At 47.1% G+C, this 16,512-nt stretch overlaps 4 protein-coding genes across 4 annotated transcripts; 3 read left to right on the plus strand and 1 right to left on the minus strand.

The window, feature by feature from the left end:
- Window positions 1–2,895: 2,895 nt before the first annotated feature.
- NCS57_00000400 (Beta-xylosidase) lies at window positions 2,896–4,047 on the minus strand (the record flags this gene model as incomplete). The annotated part of the gene is made up of 1 exon (XM_053050098.1): window positions 2,896–4,047. One exon carries the CDS (start codon window positions 4,045–4,047, stop codon window positions 2,896–2,898), a length of 1,152 nt encoding a protein of 383 aa, XP_052918613.1.
- A 2,696-nt stretch (window positions 4,048–6,743) lies between these two features.
- Window positions 6,744–7,801, plus strand: NCS57_00000500 (uncharacterized protein; the record flags this gene model as incomplete). The annotated part of the gene is made up of 3 exons (XM_053050099.1): window positions 6,744–7,078; window positions 7,137–7,282; window positions 7,347–7,801. The coding sequence occupies 3 exons, from the start codon at window positions 6,744–6,746 to the stop codon at window positions 7,799–7,801; spliced, it is 936 nt and encodes a 311-aa protein (XP_052918614.1).
- Window positions 7,802–9,609: 1,808 nt separating this feature from the next.
- On the plus strand, window positions 9,610–11,639 carry NCS57_00000600 (uncharacterized protein; the record flags this gene model as incomplete). Its single annotated transcript, XM_053050100.1, has 6 exons — window positions 9,610–9,771; window positions 9,817–10,081; window positions 10,139–10,248; window positions 10,445–10,885; window positions 10,963–11,410; window positions 11,464–11,639. 6 exons carry the CDS (start codon window positions 9,610–9,612, stop codon window positions 11,637–11,639), a joined length of 1,602 nt encoding a protein of 533 aa, XP_052918615.1.
- An 868-nt stretch (window positions 11,640–12,507) lies between these two features.
- Window positions 12,508–13,065, plus strand: NCS57_00000700 (uncharacterized protein; the record flags this gene model as incomplete). The annotated part of the gene is made up of 1 exon (XM_053050101.1): window positions 12,508–13,065. The coding sequence occupies one exon, from the start codon at window positions 12,508–12,510 to the stop codon at window positions 13,063–13,065; it is 558 nt and encodes a 185-aa protein (XP_052918616.1).
- Window positions 13,066–16,512: the final 3,447 nt, after the last annotated feature.

Below are 16,512 nucleotides of genomic sequence, written 5' to 3' on the forward strand. Positions count from 1 at the left end.
TATATTATTATAGCTCTCTTATCGCCTTACTTTATATATATATTATAATTAATAAATATTAAAGTATTTTAGTTATTAAAAAATACTTACTAAAAGCTTCTTAGTAAATAGCTTTAAAAGGGAAATATCTCCTTCTCTCGCACTAATTTTATCCATAGCTTTTAGGTAAATTATACCTCTTCTTCTATATTAATAAAATTACTAAGTTAAAGCATAAAATAAGAAGTCTTTAAGGAAAGATTTATAATATATAATATTATCTTAGGCTTTAAGAAATTAGGTATCTATCTATTAAATCCTAAGCTAGTAATAATATACCTAGCTAAGAAATAGCTTTAAGTAAAGTAGGCTATTAACCTAGCCTTTGCCTCCCTTCTCTCTTATAAATCTTATTTCTAGGCTACTATAAATACTACTAAATAACTCTTAGATTACTATAATAATACCTTTAGCTCCCCTATATATATTAGACTTTATTAAATATATAATATTATTATAAAAGCTATAATTCTTAAATCTATAATTATTACCTATATTAATAACTACTAGGCTTAGATTAAAAAGAGATATAATATTAAAAAGAGAGGGAAAAAAAATAAAGCTAATAAGAGATTTTAATTATAATATTAATTTATAAGAGATTTAAGAGTAATAAGAAAAGGTTATTATTAAAACCTAATAGAAGGAGGAGAAGGCATAGGTCTAGACCGCTTATAGCCTTATTATCTAAGAGATAAAAAAAATTAAGAATTAATAATAATAAGAGAAAGAAATTATTATTAATAATATAAAGAAAAAAGTATTATAGGCTTAGTAATTAAAATATATAAGAAAGGATATTAAGTATTATTTTATAAAGATATAATAATTAATTATATATTAAATACTTACCTAAAAGCCTAACCTTTTTATAATAAATATATAATTACTATAAGAAATCTATAAAGCTATTTATAATACTAATTTTATCCTAAAACCCCTTAGCATAATAAACTAAATTACTCTCGTAAAAAGTAATAATAATATTACTTTCTAGCTTAAATTAGCTCTTATTAAGGAAGAAAAAAAAATAATAATAAATTCTCTTTATTTAAGCCTCTACTATAAATGCCCTTATTACTATTAGTTATACCCTTACCGCCGCGGCTATTATCTTTATTACTTAAACTCCCCTCTATACTTTGCCTAATATAGCCTTAATACTATATATTAGGGATATAAAGGATCACGAGTATTATTACGTGAGTAAGGGCTATATAAGAAACTAGCCTAGAGGGCTAAAAAGATACTCTTATAGCTAAATTTATATAAGGAATTATCTAGGAAGGTAGCGGCCTTAGAAGCTTAGGCAGTGGCTTTTATTATAGATATTATTAATATTACTAATATTATTATATTAGGCATCGCTAGTAGCTTTAACTTACTCTTTTATACCTTTATAAATCACTCTAGATAGCTTCTAAAACTAAGAAACTAAAAAAGGCGGCTTTTTAAGGGGGAAAATAAGGCCCTATAGTATCTCATAATTTTATAGCTATCTCACAATTTTATAGCCAACCTAGCAAGCTAGGTTGGCTCGCCTGGGCCTTGGCCCACATGAGCCAACGGGTAAACCTAGATTCCTAGAATTATTAAGTTGGGGGAAATGAGTGCTAAGCCGTTTTAGGCCGTTGGGTAATTTCTTATATATAGAAAAAGGTCAGAGGCCGCGGCCTCTAATCATTATCATCTTCTTCATTTGTTATGACGAGAAAGGAGAGCTTGAGGCTTTCTTCCTCGGCATAATCATCATTGCTATCAATTAATTATTTGCCCTTACTATTTTCTATGTTATTGAGATCACGAGACAGTGTGTGAGATCCCTCTTTTAAAAGGTCATAAAAAGGAATACGCATTAGAAGATCTAGCTGTGTAGTGTGGTGTGTTCTATTTCTCTAATAAACCATCATCCTCCTCTTCGTCTTGTCTATTATTATGTATCCCTTCTCCATCCTGCGATACCTCATATATATCCCTATTAGATTGATTGCTAATAGGAGCATTAAGTATATCTCTAATGCCACTATAACTCTAACTTTCCATCCTAGGCCAAAGCCCCTTCGACATATCAAATAGGTCCTAGACTCTATAGTTCTAAATTTACTCTAATTAAGCAAAGAGTATTAAATTTAGCCTAATATTTACTATTTCTTATTAAGTATTACTTAGCATTTAGCACGTCTAAAAAGTAAAGGCTAAGAATTATTTCTTAAGCTTCTTATATCTAAGCTCGCTATTCTTCTCTACTACGAGTCTAAAAGGTATTTCTTATTGCAAATCAGGGCTATCCGTGTGGATCCCCTCAATGTGTGCGTATTGCTTGTGTTGTTGTTCCTGATGATAATCCCTCTTTCCCTTTTGGGCCGCGACGTGGCCTTCCTAATTGGGCCTAGTCTGTCCGATGAGCCGGAGATCACCCGGCCGGCCATTGAAGGCACGTGACCACCCTCAGAGCTATTGTCCAGGGCCCAATCCAACAGAAGCTTATACAGTGGTTATTCCATAGTATAGTCGTAAGCTTCCGTGGCGATGGATGAAGCCAGAACCAAATTGAGCCCTAGAACAGGCCTTGGCTACAGGGGGTTGCTGACACATCCAGCCGAGGAACAGATGGAGGTTGGGGACCTTCATCCTCGACTGACTTGACGTATAACCACTCAGGCAAGAAATGATAAGGAGAGTAGAAGAACAGATGGAAGTGATTAAATATACTTAATGTATTTTAATGAATAATACTTAAGAACTTGACCAAAGGGTGAAATCAAGAAGGGAAGAGCCAAGTGATTCTAACTGCAAGGTTGCACTGCAGTCTAGAGGATGTCTAAGTTAGGAGTATTCAGGCGTCATCACAACAACTTAAAGTCCCCCAAAGGTAGCATATGCAATGCTAGTCGATGACCGAGCACCTAGCTCATAAAACATGTGCGTCGTGCCATTCTCTGTAACAAAGTAAGGAGCAGCAACACGCTCGCTGGCCTCAAAGAGCACGACAGCCTCGGTTCCCACATCCCGCAGGGTTTTATCAATGGTTCGGGCGTAGATCTTGCCAGGCTCCCTGTGATAGACGACGTAGCGCTGGCCGTCCCAGTCCCAGAGGTTGCCACCAGAGACGTTAGCGCCGGGCTCGCTGACAACATAGTCATGAGCGACCGTCCAGTCTTCTCCGTTAAAGGACTCGGCGAGCCTAATCTTTCGGATGTTGTTGGGCTCGTTGACCATGTAGAACATCGCCCAGGTATATTCAGAGTCGGGGTCGGGGTGGCGGAAGACGCGAGCGTAACTTGACTCAGTAGTGGTAACAGGCGCGTCAGAGTTGCTAACCGCAATACCGCCGTAATCGAAGTTGATGCCATCTTCTGATGTAGCCCAGCGGGTGACGCTGTTGTCGCCATGAAAGTACATGTACATCTTTTGCTCTTCCTCGTTCCAGACTGCGTCGGCGCTGGAGACATGCCCAGGCCGCGGGTTACCCAGCGCAGGCCAGTCCCTAGAGATGACTGGGTTGCTCTGGTACTCGATCCATGGCCCGTCAAGATTATCGGAGTATACGAATGAGATACCTCCGGGGTTGTCGTGCGGCGCGTAGTATAAGTACCATTTTGCGAGAGCGGCCTCTCCGAAGTAGAGGCTGGCATCGAAGACGCTGGGGAAGATGAACTCGTTGTTAGGATTGTACTTGATATTTGCCTTGTTGAACGCCGGTCCTTCATTCTCGAACCTTGGCAAGACACCCGGCGAGGATGTGGGCTCCGCAGTTGTCGTGGAACCGGTAGTGGAGACGGTAAGGAAAGTATCCTTCAGGTCGGAGTAGGAGCTAGTCGTCGAGACGGTAACGGATGTCTCAAACACATCAGGATAGACATCCAATGTGGAGGAGGAGGCGGCCTCGGCCACGGTCTTGCTGGGTGCGGTCCAAGTAGTCGATCGAGAGGTGAGTCTGCAGGTGCTGGCCTGAACCCCGGCGAGGATTGCCAAGACCGCCATCAAGCTCATGGTGTTGGAGATCATTGTGCATAAACGGGTGGAATGCCGTGAGGTTTACTGAGTGACTGGACAAAAGGCCAAAGCCTTGAGAACGAGACCAACGAAAGCTGGGGAAAGGAGAGGAAACGCGCTGCCCCTTCCAAAGCCCCTGGCAAGGCTCCGTGTTTATATACTGAGTAGATCCATCTTTCTCCTGGTTTGCTTCTAACTTTACCGTTGTGTGTTTCCGTTTGTTGTTGAGGAGCCCGCTGGTTTGGGTTTCGATAGCCTCACTGCCGAGTTAACTTCAAGTGTTTATTGTTGGCATGCATTGCTAAGCGGCCGGTGCTACCCACCCGCAAACTTTGCTCCCTCGAAAAAAGTAATACGTCCATGCGCTTCCAAGTTGCTTGTCTTCGTCGGTGTCTGTCAAAGCGGGCGTCGAAGCCGTGTGCTAGTGCAGACCAAGCATATCAGATTGGCTGAGTATGAGCCTGTCTCGCGATTGAGATTGGAAGGCAATGTATGTCCCTGGCAAACGTCATTATGTTCTTGGCACCGCATTGATCTGTATGTAGGTGATGAGAAGAGGAAGTTGATGACGGGAGTTATACGGTATTGTTGAGTCTGAGCGGATATTAGCTCAGGGGAAATTATGGGGCGGGGAAGATCTTTCCTATCTTTTGTAAGTATCAAGGCGAGTTTAGGTACGAGCTAAAATGTAACCGAGCTCAGGGCTAAATCTAGGCTTCAGTACCTGGCTAGTACGCATTAAGGCTTAGGCTATCTGTGCGTAGTTGAGATAAGGTTTGGATATTTGAGCGCGGCGCCTTCTGGCAACGCTATGAAACACGTCTCACCTCGGGCAAAAGCGCCATTTCTAAAAATAAGGGCTAAATATTCTCCCTCTAATAACGCCTCTGGCCTGAAAGTTCGTAACATTTGTCTTATTGCAAAGCAGATATGATTGGGCATGATTTTACTTGAGAAAGAGGAGACAAAAGTTCTCGATCCTTCAATTCTTAGACGTGACGCGTAACGGCTTTAACGCACGATGGAATAAAAGCCCACTTTGCCAAGGCATTGTTGGGACTCCTTGGTGCCAGGGAAAGAAATCGCGAGAAGGATTTGGCCAGACTGCGACTCCTGCCGAGTCTCAGGCATTTTTCTCCTCTGCGAGTGTTGGGAGTTTGTACGTACGCCGAGTGCTCTAATTTCCACATTCACAGATGCAAATCTCCCCTATCAGCCAGTGAGAGGGACTGATCATCGATTACGTAGTATCGCGCGGGAAACGAAGATCAGCTATCCTAGATCAGGCTCGAAACTAGCCATGGACAGCGCTTGGGTAAATCCCGGGGACGTCTTCTTTCAACCATCTATCCCCTTCTCCCCTCACGATTGACGCAATACGACGATGTCTTTACCTGAAATGCTTCACATTGGCACCAGCATCCACGAAGCAGAAACGGCCCTTCCCGGCAGAGTTGCTATCGATTGGTCCGTCAGCGGTGAGAGTGTGGATTGCATTCGGACGGGTGCCACGCTGAGCGTTGAGCGGCGTCAACGTCTTCAGGGGCTTCGGCTCCATGATTGTGCGTGTCTCACACTCAAACAAGCATCCCTCTTCTCCCACGTAGCAGTGCTTGGGGCTCGAAGGAAAATGCAAAAATGACGGACTTCGCGGTTTAAATTGTTAACATCGGATCAACGCACCCTGTCCTGAAAGTGATAGCCACTGAGTTTCGCCAGAATCGTGCAACCCAACCCCACCAAGCTCCCAACCGGTCTGTCAGCGCTTTCTGGTTCGTACCACCACCGTTGCTTGCGTCGGCGCCTAACCTGCCACAGGCCGAACATCAGGCGATGGGAAGCGTGTTCAATTGCCGTTTGTTGCACCAGCATGATCAACTGACAACACCCACAGCTTACCTCATGCCCATCCCGCACCACGCAGAATACGTAGTTAGCTTGCTAAAAGAATGCCTATCCCTCTTGCTATCCTCGTTCAGTCCCTAGTCGTAAGTCCATTTACTAGCCACTATCGATACTCTTCTAAGCTGTCCTTAGGGGTCTCTTCAATTACAAGACAGAAAGCAAGGACAGAACCCCGCAGCCAAGGTGTGTCATCAAGCCTAAAAGCCGTCTCGCTATATACCTCTTGTGAAGATAAGGAGGTCTCGGGGATTTGACGAGATCCGGGTCGTGGTTTGAGCAACACGTAACTCGATACGAGATAAGTTAATACGTTTTTCTTCTAAATCGCATCTATAGCCCCTGAGACTACACTTCATATTTTGTGCCAGCCACTATGGTAGAACCAAGCAGCTACAATATCATCAATCAGACCAAAATCACCTCTACTTGGCACCGAAGCTGCCCATCTTCCCACACTCGAGCCACATCACATGCGTCATGTTTGCTGTAGACTTTGGGTTGATAAGTTTCCGGCCTTGCCGGCATTGCCGTTCCAGGATATTCAGGCCACATGCCCTTAAAGCCGCAAATAAGCTTTGCTTCGGTAGTGCTTGTACGCAAGACGTGATTGTGACAACATAGTTGCCATGTGTCTGGAGATCTGTCTTGCAAATGTTACGTCCATCTCGACCCGAAAAGATGCTAGTAAACTGACCTCAGCTGGGCATAAAGGCGGCTCTCTCCTCTGGTGTCCTCTCTACCAAACTCTTTCTATTTCCACAAGTCTCGAAATCTCATCAGCTCTTCTTGCAATTCTCAAAGCCATGCCCGGTAACGAAGCATTGAGGGTGAACCCTTTCGTGGTCAATGACCGCACTGTGGACATTCACATCACCACCCATGGTTCTGATTGGTATTATGCTGTGATGTCCGTGATGGGTGTCACTATGCTTGTAATCCTCGGCACTAGCTTCCTCAAGCCCGCCAGTAGTCGGATCTTTCACTACATTCTTGCAGCAGTCGCCTTTGTTGCCATGATCGAGCACTACAGCATGGCGTCCAACTTGGGCTGGGTGCCCATCGACGTCGAATGGCAACGCTCTAGCCACCTGGTGTCTGGGGTGAATCGGCAGATTTGGTGGGTAAGGTACTGCGGATGGTAAGCCTTGCTCGAAGCGCCAGTGGACTTTGGAAGGATACGCCTAAGACGTGAACAGGTTCTTGATCTGGCCACTCATCTCCCTGGCCATCCTTCTCACGACCGCAGCCCCTTGTGTGCAGATCCTCTGGACATGTTTTCTGAGCTCTGCCATGGCTGTTATGGCGGTGGTGGGTGCCGTGGTCCGCTCCGATTACAAGTGGGGTAAGCAAGTGCCACGTCCATCCATGCGATACTGGAAAGGAAGAGCTTACCGTCCAGTTCATAGGCTATTACGGATTCTGGATCTGGGCCTGGCTCATTATCGGGTATCACCTTGTCTGGGTTCCCCGCCGATTTGCCCAGGTTCTCGGCGAAGATGTCAAGGTTGTGCACGGCGTCACAGCCCTATGGGTCTGGTTTCTCTGGATGCTGTACCCAGTATGTTGGGGCATAAGCGAGGGCGGCAATGCAATATCGCCAGACTCCGAGTTCATCTTCTACGGCATACTCGACTGCTGCCTGATCCCCATCACAAGCGCCTTCTTCTTAACCTGCCAGTGGAAGATTGACCCTGAGCGTTTGGGGCTCTACATGCGCACTTACGACGATCCGATTCCTTCTAGCAGAAGAGCGCCCGCTAAGGAAAAGACTGGGGCGACGAACGGCAACGACGTCGCTGCGACTGGAGCTGGTGGCCAGGTTGAGTCGGAGAACGTCCCTCCAGCCCCGGCTAATGTTTGAAAAGGCACTGCGGAGTATAGTTTCCCGCAGTTCCTGTGGGATCAGAGAGAAGGGGTAGGGAAATTGACTGGAAACATGATGCCCCTCTCGGGTTGTGATCGATGGGTCCCTCCTAAGGAGCTATCGCACATTATCGGCACTTCATAGTAGCAATTTGATTCTACCGACTTCTCTGGGTGTAAATGTGAGCTTGTTGAACTTGAAATGAGTGAGCAAGGAAGTCTACACATCAGATGTGGACGATGGCTTCAAAGTGACTCGGGTGATAATCTGCCGTCCGTGAAGTCATGAGGGTTACCATCCACCTATGACTTAAGCTCCTGGAATGAATCCGCAAGAGGGATACAAGCATAAGGAAACCCCGACTCGGAACCGTTGTGGCTACTGAGACACGGCGCCCTCTAACAATTCTAGCTCTAGCAGGCCGACCTGTGAGGCGACCCGAAGGCTCAGAGGAGGCCCAAGTGCTTTTCTATTCTGACGTAATAAAGTCTTTAAAGCTGACAGCAGCAGATGAATGTCGGATCTGTCATACGAAGTGGCCGATCCGCCCAGGCAGGCACCGGAATATATGACGGAAAGGGCGGGTATGGTGGATGCGACGGAAGTCGTCAACACCACGACCATTAGTGAAGGAGGTGTGGGACTGACTCTGAATGGCTTTGGCATGCACCACATTTGCACCGGGAGTGAAGTCATGTTCCTTCCCGCCCCGTATTCCCATTCTATCCGGGTTAGGGGGCACTGCATGTATCATACATCCAACAAACAGCGAATCATTCATATCAACACGCGTAGTTAGAGTTTGAAAGCCAACTCGTCTTATCCAGCTATGATTCTGAGTTAAAGAGCGTGAAAGTCGGGATCTCGTTAAAAACTTTCCAAAGATTCATTCATTCAGAATATTGCCACTTTCCTCTCGAAATATCTCCACTAGGCCAAGACAACTTGCGTCAATACAGGCGAGAATGCCGGAACATTAAAAGGCGCTTGATAAACACTTTGATGAGGACCTTTGTCATTGTACACTGATCGGGATATGGACTCATTACACATTTCCTTTCCCTTGGGTGGCGTCTGGGGCCTCTGCAAGTTGACATGGGGGTGCTGGGGGTCTCTAATCCGACCTCGACTTCAAAAACGACCTTGGCGGGGCAGCATCGAGACATAACCCAGTGATATAGCCGTCATCCTCGGTTGTCAAACAGACACTATTTTTCTCCTCTCATTCGGCCGACTTGTCTCTTGAATCGCATTCTCGGCAGCATGATCCATTGCCCATCACTCCATTCAATGGACAGACCCGCGAATGGCGCACCTAACGAGTATCTTTTCCTACCTTAGATTAGATGCAAATCACTTGTTCTCGGCTCCTATCTCGTAAATTCGGGTACTGTTTCGCCACCGGCTTGCAGTGACATACATAATGCTAACCGGTCGGAACGGCCGGCGATTCCGCCAACGACCGAGAATAAAGCGTCACATCCACTGTTCCGTCGCAAACCCGAGTAGACTTCACATCCCCTATTACCAGAACATGCAAAATGGGCGACCCGGTAGATGCGCCGGGAGGAGACGGTACCTTCAAGCGGAAGCGGGTAGCAAAGGCCTGCAAGGCGTGCAGGTTAATGAAGTCCAGGGTAAGCCAATTGGCCCGTTAAGCGCTTTTGGATCCATCCCATCGCTCACCACGACCGCCTTCGCAGTGCGACGGGGAAAGGCCTGAATGCGGTCGGTGCAGACGCTACGGGTACAACTGTGCCTATAGCGCCGACCGTTGGCGCTGTAGGTCCACTCGTCGTCCCGACATGGGCTACAACTTTGCCCAGGGACTGGGCGAGCTCCGCGAGGCCGTTCATCAATATGAGCCCAGCCGTATCAAGACTCACGTTGATCACGCTTTAGCTAAGACCGACCCGCGCATCGTCGCTCAGACGCAGCCCAGTCATAGTCAAAAATACCTTGGTGAGGTCAGCGACGTGCGCTTCTTCAGCCTAGTGGAGCGTGTCCTTTAGACTCAAGATAGACCTGCCGACGTCGACCTGGAATTTGACAGCTATGAGCAGGACTGCAATATGATGGCCAGCGACGTCGTGGGTGGCAAAGCTGTGGACCCACCTAGTCTCGACGCGGCCCCGCCCTTCATCGATGTCTACTTCTCGACGATACATTCCCCCTACCCCTTTGTTCCACAGTCCGTCTTTAGGAAGGCCTACCACAAGGTTCAAGATTCCCGCAATGAGAAGAGACGTCTCGATAGCACTCGGCTCGCACTAATGTGTCAGCAAATGCCACCCGTTTTGATCCTTTGATTCTTTGGCTCATTTACCTGAACAGATGTCATTTGCGCCATTGGCGCCTACTATACATCCTTCACTGGGAAGGATTCCGGCATAGGCACACTTCACGAGGTCTACTTCCTGCATGCTCATTCCTTGACCGCTCCAGTCGGTACAGATCGATCCATCGACCAAGTCTCGCCGCTCTTGGCCCAGTGCTACTATTTATTGGCGGTCTGCAGAACAGACAGGTGGGATCCTGCGAGAGATTCAACGCTATCTTCTGACTTGGATGCAGATGCTGGACGACGCTGGGCCAGGCTGTTTGCACAGCCCAGAGCATCGGAATGCACATGGAGAATAGAGCCCAGACAGTCTTAAGGGCAAGGGCCTCCTCAAGGCCGAGAGTCGACGACGAGTGTGGTATTCCAGCTGCGTCCTGGACCACTTGCTTTCTTTCCAGCTAGGACTGCCGCCAGCCATCCACGACTATGATTGTCATGTTCCATTGCCGTCCCGGACTGGCGACTCTGACACCGACTGGGACGGCACTCATCTTGCCACGGCGGAGGAGGATTCGTCGTCCACCATTGATTACTTTCTTGCGGTTAGTGCCTTTTCCGGGATTGTTGGCCACACCCTACGCGATCTGTACGGCCCGAAGAGGAACCAGCGTACCACAGATGACCTGGTTAGTACCAAAGACCTGGACCAGCGCCTTGTGAACTGGAAACTGGAGTTGCCTGGAAGGCCCCGTATCGACCTGGGCCACGCCTTTGAGAAATCTTTCATCTTCAAAAGACAGGTAGAGACGTTGTTCTCTTTCTCTCCTTTTCTGCGTAGCATAGCTCATCAGTAGTCATCTAAGCTAACACAACGAAGTGCAACAAGTTGGCTATCAAGTTCCACCATCTCCGCGCCCTCATCCACAGGCCATATCTGTGCTATCCACTCTTGAGACATCTGGACGACGCCAACGTGGGCCTCATGCAAACTGACTGGTCTGTAATTAGTTTCTATGAGAAGAGCTGCGTCATGGAGGCGCGGAAGACGGCCCGCCTGATGTATGGCATCTCTACCGAGGAGGCCTTAGTGCACGACTTTCCCTGGTGGCAAATGATCTCGTCTCTGATATGTTCCGGCTGCATCCTGCTCGGTTCGAGCATCTTCACCCAGCCGACGGATGACACCTTTGCTGAATACGCGAATGCTCTGTCCGATGACGCTGAGACGTGCCTCAAGGTATTTGAGGCCTTGAGTCTCAACTCGACTGGCGCCCGGATTGCGCGGGACATGACGGAGAGACTGAGAGAATGTGGCGTGAAGTGGAGTATGCGCCGTTCATTTCTAGGTGTTTTGACCCGGTACTGATCACCGTCGAAGGACAAGCCACGTGCACCTCTCCGCCCACACACTCTCCTCCCAATCTGCACGGGCAACACATATCACTGTCGGAGGGTGTGGTGCCGATACCCCAGGACTGGCCAGCAGAAATCGTGGACTCCATGGCCTGGTCCGCTCAGTTTTCCGGTGCTGTTCAGTCTGGGTGGCAGTTGTGATTAGAAAGGAGATGTGAGAAGTTCTACGGTGAGGGCGCCAAGGCTGCTCCTGCCAGCTCATCCACGATAATTTTGTCCGCTCTACCTCATCGCCGTCCGCGTCTAGTAAATAAATGAGATATTCCTCATCATGGAGACTATAGAAAGCACGGCGTAATGATGGGTTTTATTAATGAGCTTTAAACTTACTTATATTAATATGAGCTCCTTAGTCCATAGGAAAATATGTTAGCAAGAGGCATAGAGATTACTTAATATTAAAATATCTATAGAAACTAATCTACGACGAAGCCTGCTTTGCGGAATCAAGATAAGGACTTCCTTATATGTGGTATACCTAATAGACGCAAAGAGAAAATAGTTAAGTGCTGACTTCTATAACTTCTTTTCCTATTATGCGAAAGGGGTTAAAGGCTTAGAGTTATTAGATTAAAGCCTTAATCCGCCCCGTTCTTATGAGATATATCTACTCGGCCTAATCCGTCGTATCCAAGGTTGAAGGTCCCGTGTTATCTTTGTGAATATATGATTTCCGGGATTGACGGCTCCTTCGGATGTGTTGGATAAGGTTGTGTTCCGTACGGAAATGCTATCCACCTGTAGGAAAGTTAGGCGCCCGATCCGGGCGCATTTGGTTGTTGAATTTTAACCTCGTACTTCCGGGGCTGGGCAAGAGATCTGGAGCAAAAGCTCTCGGCCTCATCGTGACGTCAAAAGATGAGCCGCTTTATCCGTCGTGGCTTGGGATATAAGATGGCAATTTGGTTCGCTGGCAGTACTGCTGTCTATGACATTCCCATACCAAGCCTTCTTGGTACCCAAGTCACCCACAACCTCTCTTAGGCTGGCGTGTCTCGCATTAACTACAATGTCAACGAACGGAGAAAAGCCGAAGCCAGGTCGTGGAGAACGCTTCAAGCTCCGGGAAGACTATCGCGCCCGTCTTCCGACACATGTTTCCCGCTTCACAGGGTATCACCCTCCCAATGCGACAGCCCCGTATGACCCTTTGCCCTTCCCTCCATTCTCATGGCTCCGCCATATTCCCATGAAGTTGGAGATCTGCGTTTTCAAATGGTGCGGTGCCTTCGGTGGCATCCTCCTCATCGAGGCCATCATGTCGACCAGCACCGCCTTCCACGACGTATACAATGCCCCCCTGATCATCACGTCCTTCGGAGCATCGGCCGTCCTGCTATTCTGTGCTATTGAGTCTCCACTTGCTCAGCCGCGGAACTTCGTCCTTGGGCATTTTGTCTCGGCACTTGCAGGGACTGCCATTACTCGGCTCTTCGTACTGAATCCTCATTACCATGTCTTCTTAGATGAGGGCGGCTTTCATGCGAATGTCTTCGTGAATGGTGGCATCTCCATGGCCACATCTGCTCTCGGACAGTTCCTCATTGGAGCTGTGCATCCGCCGTAAGTGAACAAACATCAAGCGCTTCTCAGATCAAGAACTCTGCTGAGTCTGCCTTGCGCAACGCAGGGCTGGCGCCACAGGACTGAACGCTGCTGTTCAGAGTGACATCGTTACGCTGTCTTGGCGCTATTTACCCACCGTGCTCGCGTCCTCCTTGATAATGCTTGGCTGGGCCCTGCTTATCAACAACCTCGGCCGCCGCCGATATCCTATCTATTGGTGGAACGCTGGGAACACTTTCGTGTCATCCACAAAACGAGAGAAGCACAAGGAGCAGGTACGCGAGCTGAGGGAGGTAGAAGCTGGATTGAGAGGAACGGAGGGAAGTTTGTTCGACCGGAGTTCGAACGGAGAGAATGGGGAAGCGAGGGCAGAAGCACACGCTGTGGCAATGTACGACAGTGGAAATACTTCCTGATTTCAGTGGACTCTTGACAAAAAATTCAGTACAGTAGTGTTCAGCAGCCAAGATAAGACCCTACAGCGCCGTGTCAACCATCCTTTCCATCTTGGCTTTTTGTCCATCACGTCAAGTCCTTCCACGTTTCCCGGAGAATCTTTTCATTCCAGAGTAGAGCGTCTCGTCTTCCTGCTCCCATGGCCTGTGTCTAGGAAAGATAAATTGCATCATGACGAGTTGTGGCTGCCCCAAATTAGAGAAGTGCGGAGAAAGTGCCTAACGACTCCAAGCCCCCAACAAACTAGAGTAACAAAGCGCTTTACCAAAGCTCTTCTCCCCAAGCCCTTGTTCACGGCCCTATCTTCTTGCGACTGTATCTGGCACCGATAGTCTTGCTCAGTAGCAATAGCTGCTTCGAGAGTAGAGTGGCGATATATAACGCGGTCATCAGGGTTTTGTACGGGTGGTGGAGCCATGACTTCACTGAGATTCAAGAACGAATCTGGGATGTCATAGCTCGTCCTTGCCATGGATGCTCGCCTTGCTATGGTTGAATCCATGGAAGGGTTTGGCGAAATCCTCTCAGTATTCGGTCTTAATTTAGTCTCCTGACTTTGGTTTGATGGCATCAGCTGCACTTTCTTCATCTCCGATATTTGCGATTTCTGCTTCGCTAGTGTTAGATTCATGGTGGAGGACTCACAGCATGATAGAAATGATGGCTGACAGTTATGATAAGGACCAGAACCTATCCAGTGAAATTCCTCTGAGTCAATCGGAGGGCAATTTAATTGAGAAGCTCGTGCTATCAGGACTCGAGGATAAAAACAAACGTGAATTGAAGTTCGAATGGGATGTGCAGTGAGCCCGGTGGTTAATCGATGTCAGACCCAAAAATAGCTGTGTACATACTGTAGTCGCGGCAAGCCGCCTTCTCCGTGTTCCCCAAATACCGTTTACGGTGAGCTGCTCCCAGTCGCCAGTTCCGATATGACCGTTCCTATTGGTGGAAGTCTCAACTCTGAATGATGCACCAGCAATGTGACCCAGGGCAACCGAGATTCCTTCCAGCACGGCTTTCCCGGTCTATCCGGTTACCCGACGACCGAGTTTTCCGTCCCCAGCTGACGAGACATTAGCTCATCACCCGATTGGCACTTACGGCAGAAGCCGGTGATGTAGTGATTACGTATTATGAAATGCCGATAAACTGAACACACCCCAGAGTGACGGCATGCCAAATTCAATGACCGTCCGAGTTCAGTCATGAGAACATCGGCATCGAGGCGCAACCAAGAATGCCCAATTCTTCAAGTAGCCGAGGCTCTACACAATAGCCTACCACGAGCAATCGCAGACCTAGCAGTTACGCAGAGAACCATAAATATAGCCTGCCAGAAGAATACATATATCTCAGTAAACTTAACGATCCTACTTATATTGAAAGCTCTGAAAATAAAGTTAAATCTAGACTTTCTAGAAGTTCTAAGCGTAAGGGTGCCTCGCATTACTAATAGCTTTTATTATTTAAAAGAAAGAAGGCATTAGTATTAAAAACTCTATAGCCCTTAATTCCTCTATGCAGCATCTGAGATAGAAGAGGAGGTAATTGTATACCTGAAAATACAAGAGTTAGGGTTTTAAGCTAAGTATAAAACTCTATAGTATGCTTAATAAATATTTTAACTTAGATAAAATAAGACTTCTTTTATTATTAAAAATCCTAATAAAAATATACATATATATTTATTATAGCCTTAAGAAATACTATAATAAATTAATTTAATTTTTTATTTTATAATAAAAGAAAAAGTTAAGAGTTTTTTTTATTTTTTCTATTTAGATAACTAAATAAATAAAAGAAAAATAAGCTAGGGGGATATATATACCAGGTATCTTAAATACTTCCTAAGCTATATACTATTATATAGCTTATCCTCCTTTTAATTTTAGGATTATTAGAAAGCCTAGGCTTAGAATCCTTGACGTTTTATATCGGTCCTCCTATTACATTCGGGACTTTGTGGGCGAATTTTGCAGGAACTCTTTTTATTAGACTGTCAACTGGGTTCTGTGGCTCCCTGACTACCTTTTCACCATTCATACTTGACGGTTTTCTAGCTTTGTCAAACTCCCTGCCGGCACCACAATGTCACAGCGGTGAATCTTCCGACGTCCTGGCCCCGCGAGGAGTCGGCGTGAATATCATGGCGCTGCTCGCCGTCATTCTCACAACCCGCTGTGTGTGCCTTTCTGCGCTAAAGACCGGGGCCCATATCGCGACACTTCTCAGCCGAGTTCATTTAGAGCTTCTATTTCGTCTGCGAGTTGTGTTGGACAGGTGCGTGGCCGCGTGCGGTTTCGGGACATGGCTAGGAGCTGTGCTCATGGCCGTGTTCCCATCGGATCGGCCCTCCGACGCAAGTGGTCATGACACCTGGAAGCAGGAAACTTTGCGAGGTCAAGGTCTATTTGCTGTTGTCTTCGCTCCTCTGGGAAGTCTGTTACGTTTCGATGTAAGCCTGAAACTCAATTCTCTGTTGCCTGCCTTTCCGCTCGGCACTTTCACTGTAAACATTGTGGGCACTGCCCTGCTGGGAATGGCTTGGGACCTTCAGCGAGCGTATCTTGGAATCAGCAGGAGCGTCATCGGAGGATCAGAAGTTGGGTGCCAATTATTACAGGGCGTCATGGATGGGTTCTGCGGTTACTTGACGACCGTGAGTACCTGGATGGCTGAACTCAGTGGCCTTCGCAGGCGGCACGCGTACACGTACGGCACAACTACAGTGGTTGTGTCCTTAGCCATTTTAGTCACTATCATGGGGACTATGAAATAGGCGGTTGGATGGAATGAACGAGTCTATGAGACAACATAACTAGATCAATCAGCGCCTAAATGATTAGATTCACCACTTGTGCAGCCGGATTTCGCCACTGGCACTTCCAGTCGTGTCAATCCAGCTTCAGTTGTTAAGAGATGTTGGAAGGAATGATATATTTGCCTTAAGCTACATTACGCAGTCGTGCTAGTAATTCGTTTAACCCGA

This window comes from Fusarium keratoplasticum, chromosome 1 (genome assembly GCF_025433545.1).
Source record: "Fusarium keratoplasticum isolate Fu6.1 chromosome 1, whole genome shotgun sequence".
NCBI lineage: Eukaryota > Fungi > Ascomycota > Sordariomycetes > Hypocreales > Nectriaceae > Fusarium > Fusarium keratoplasticum.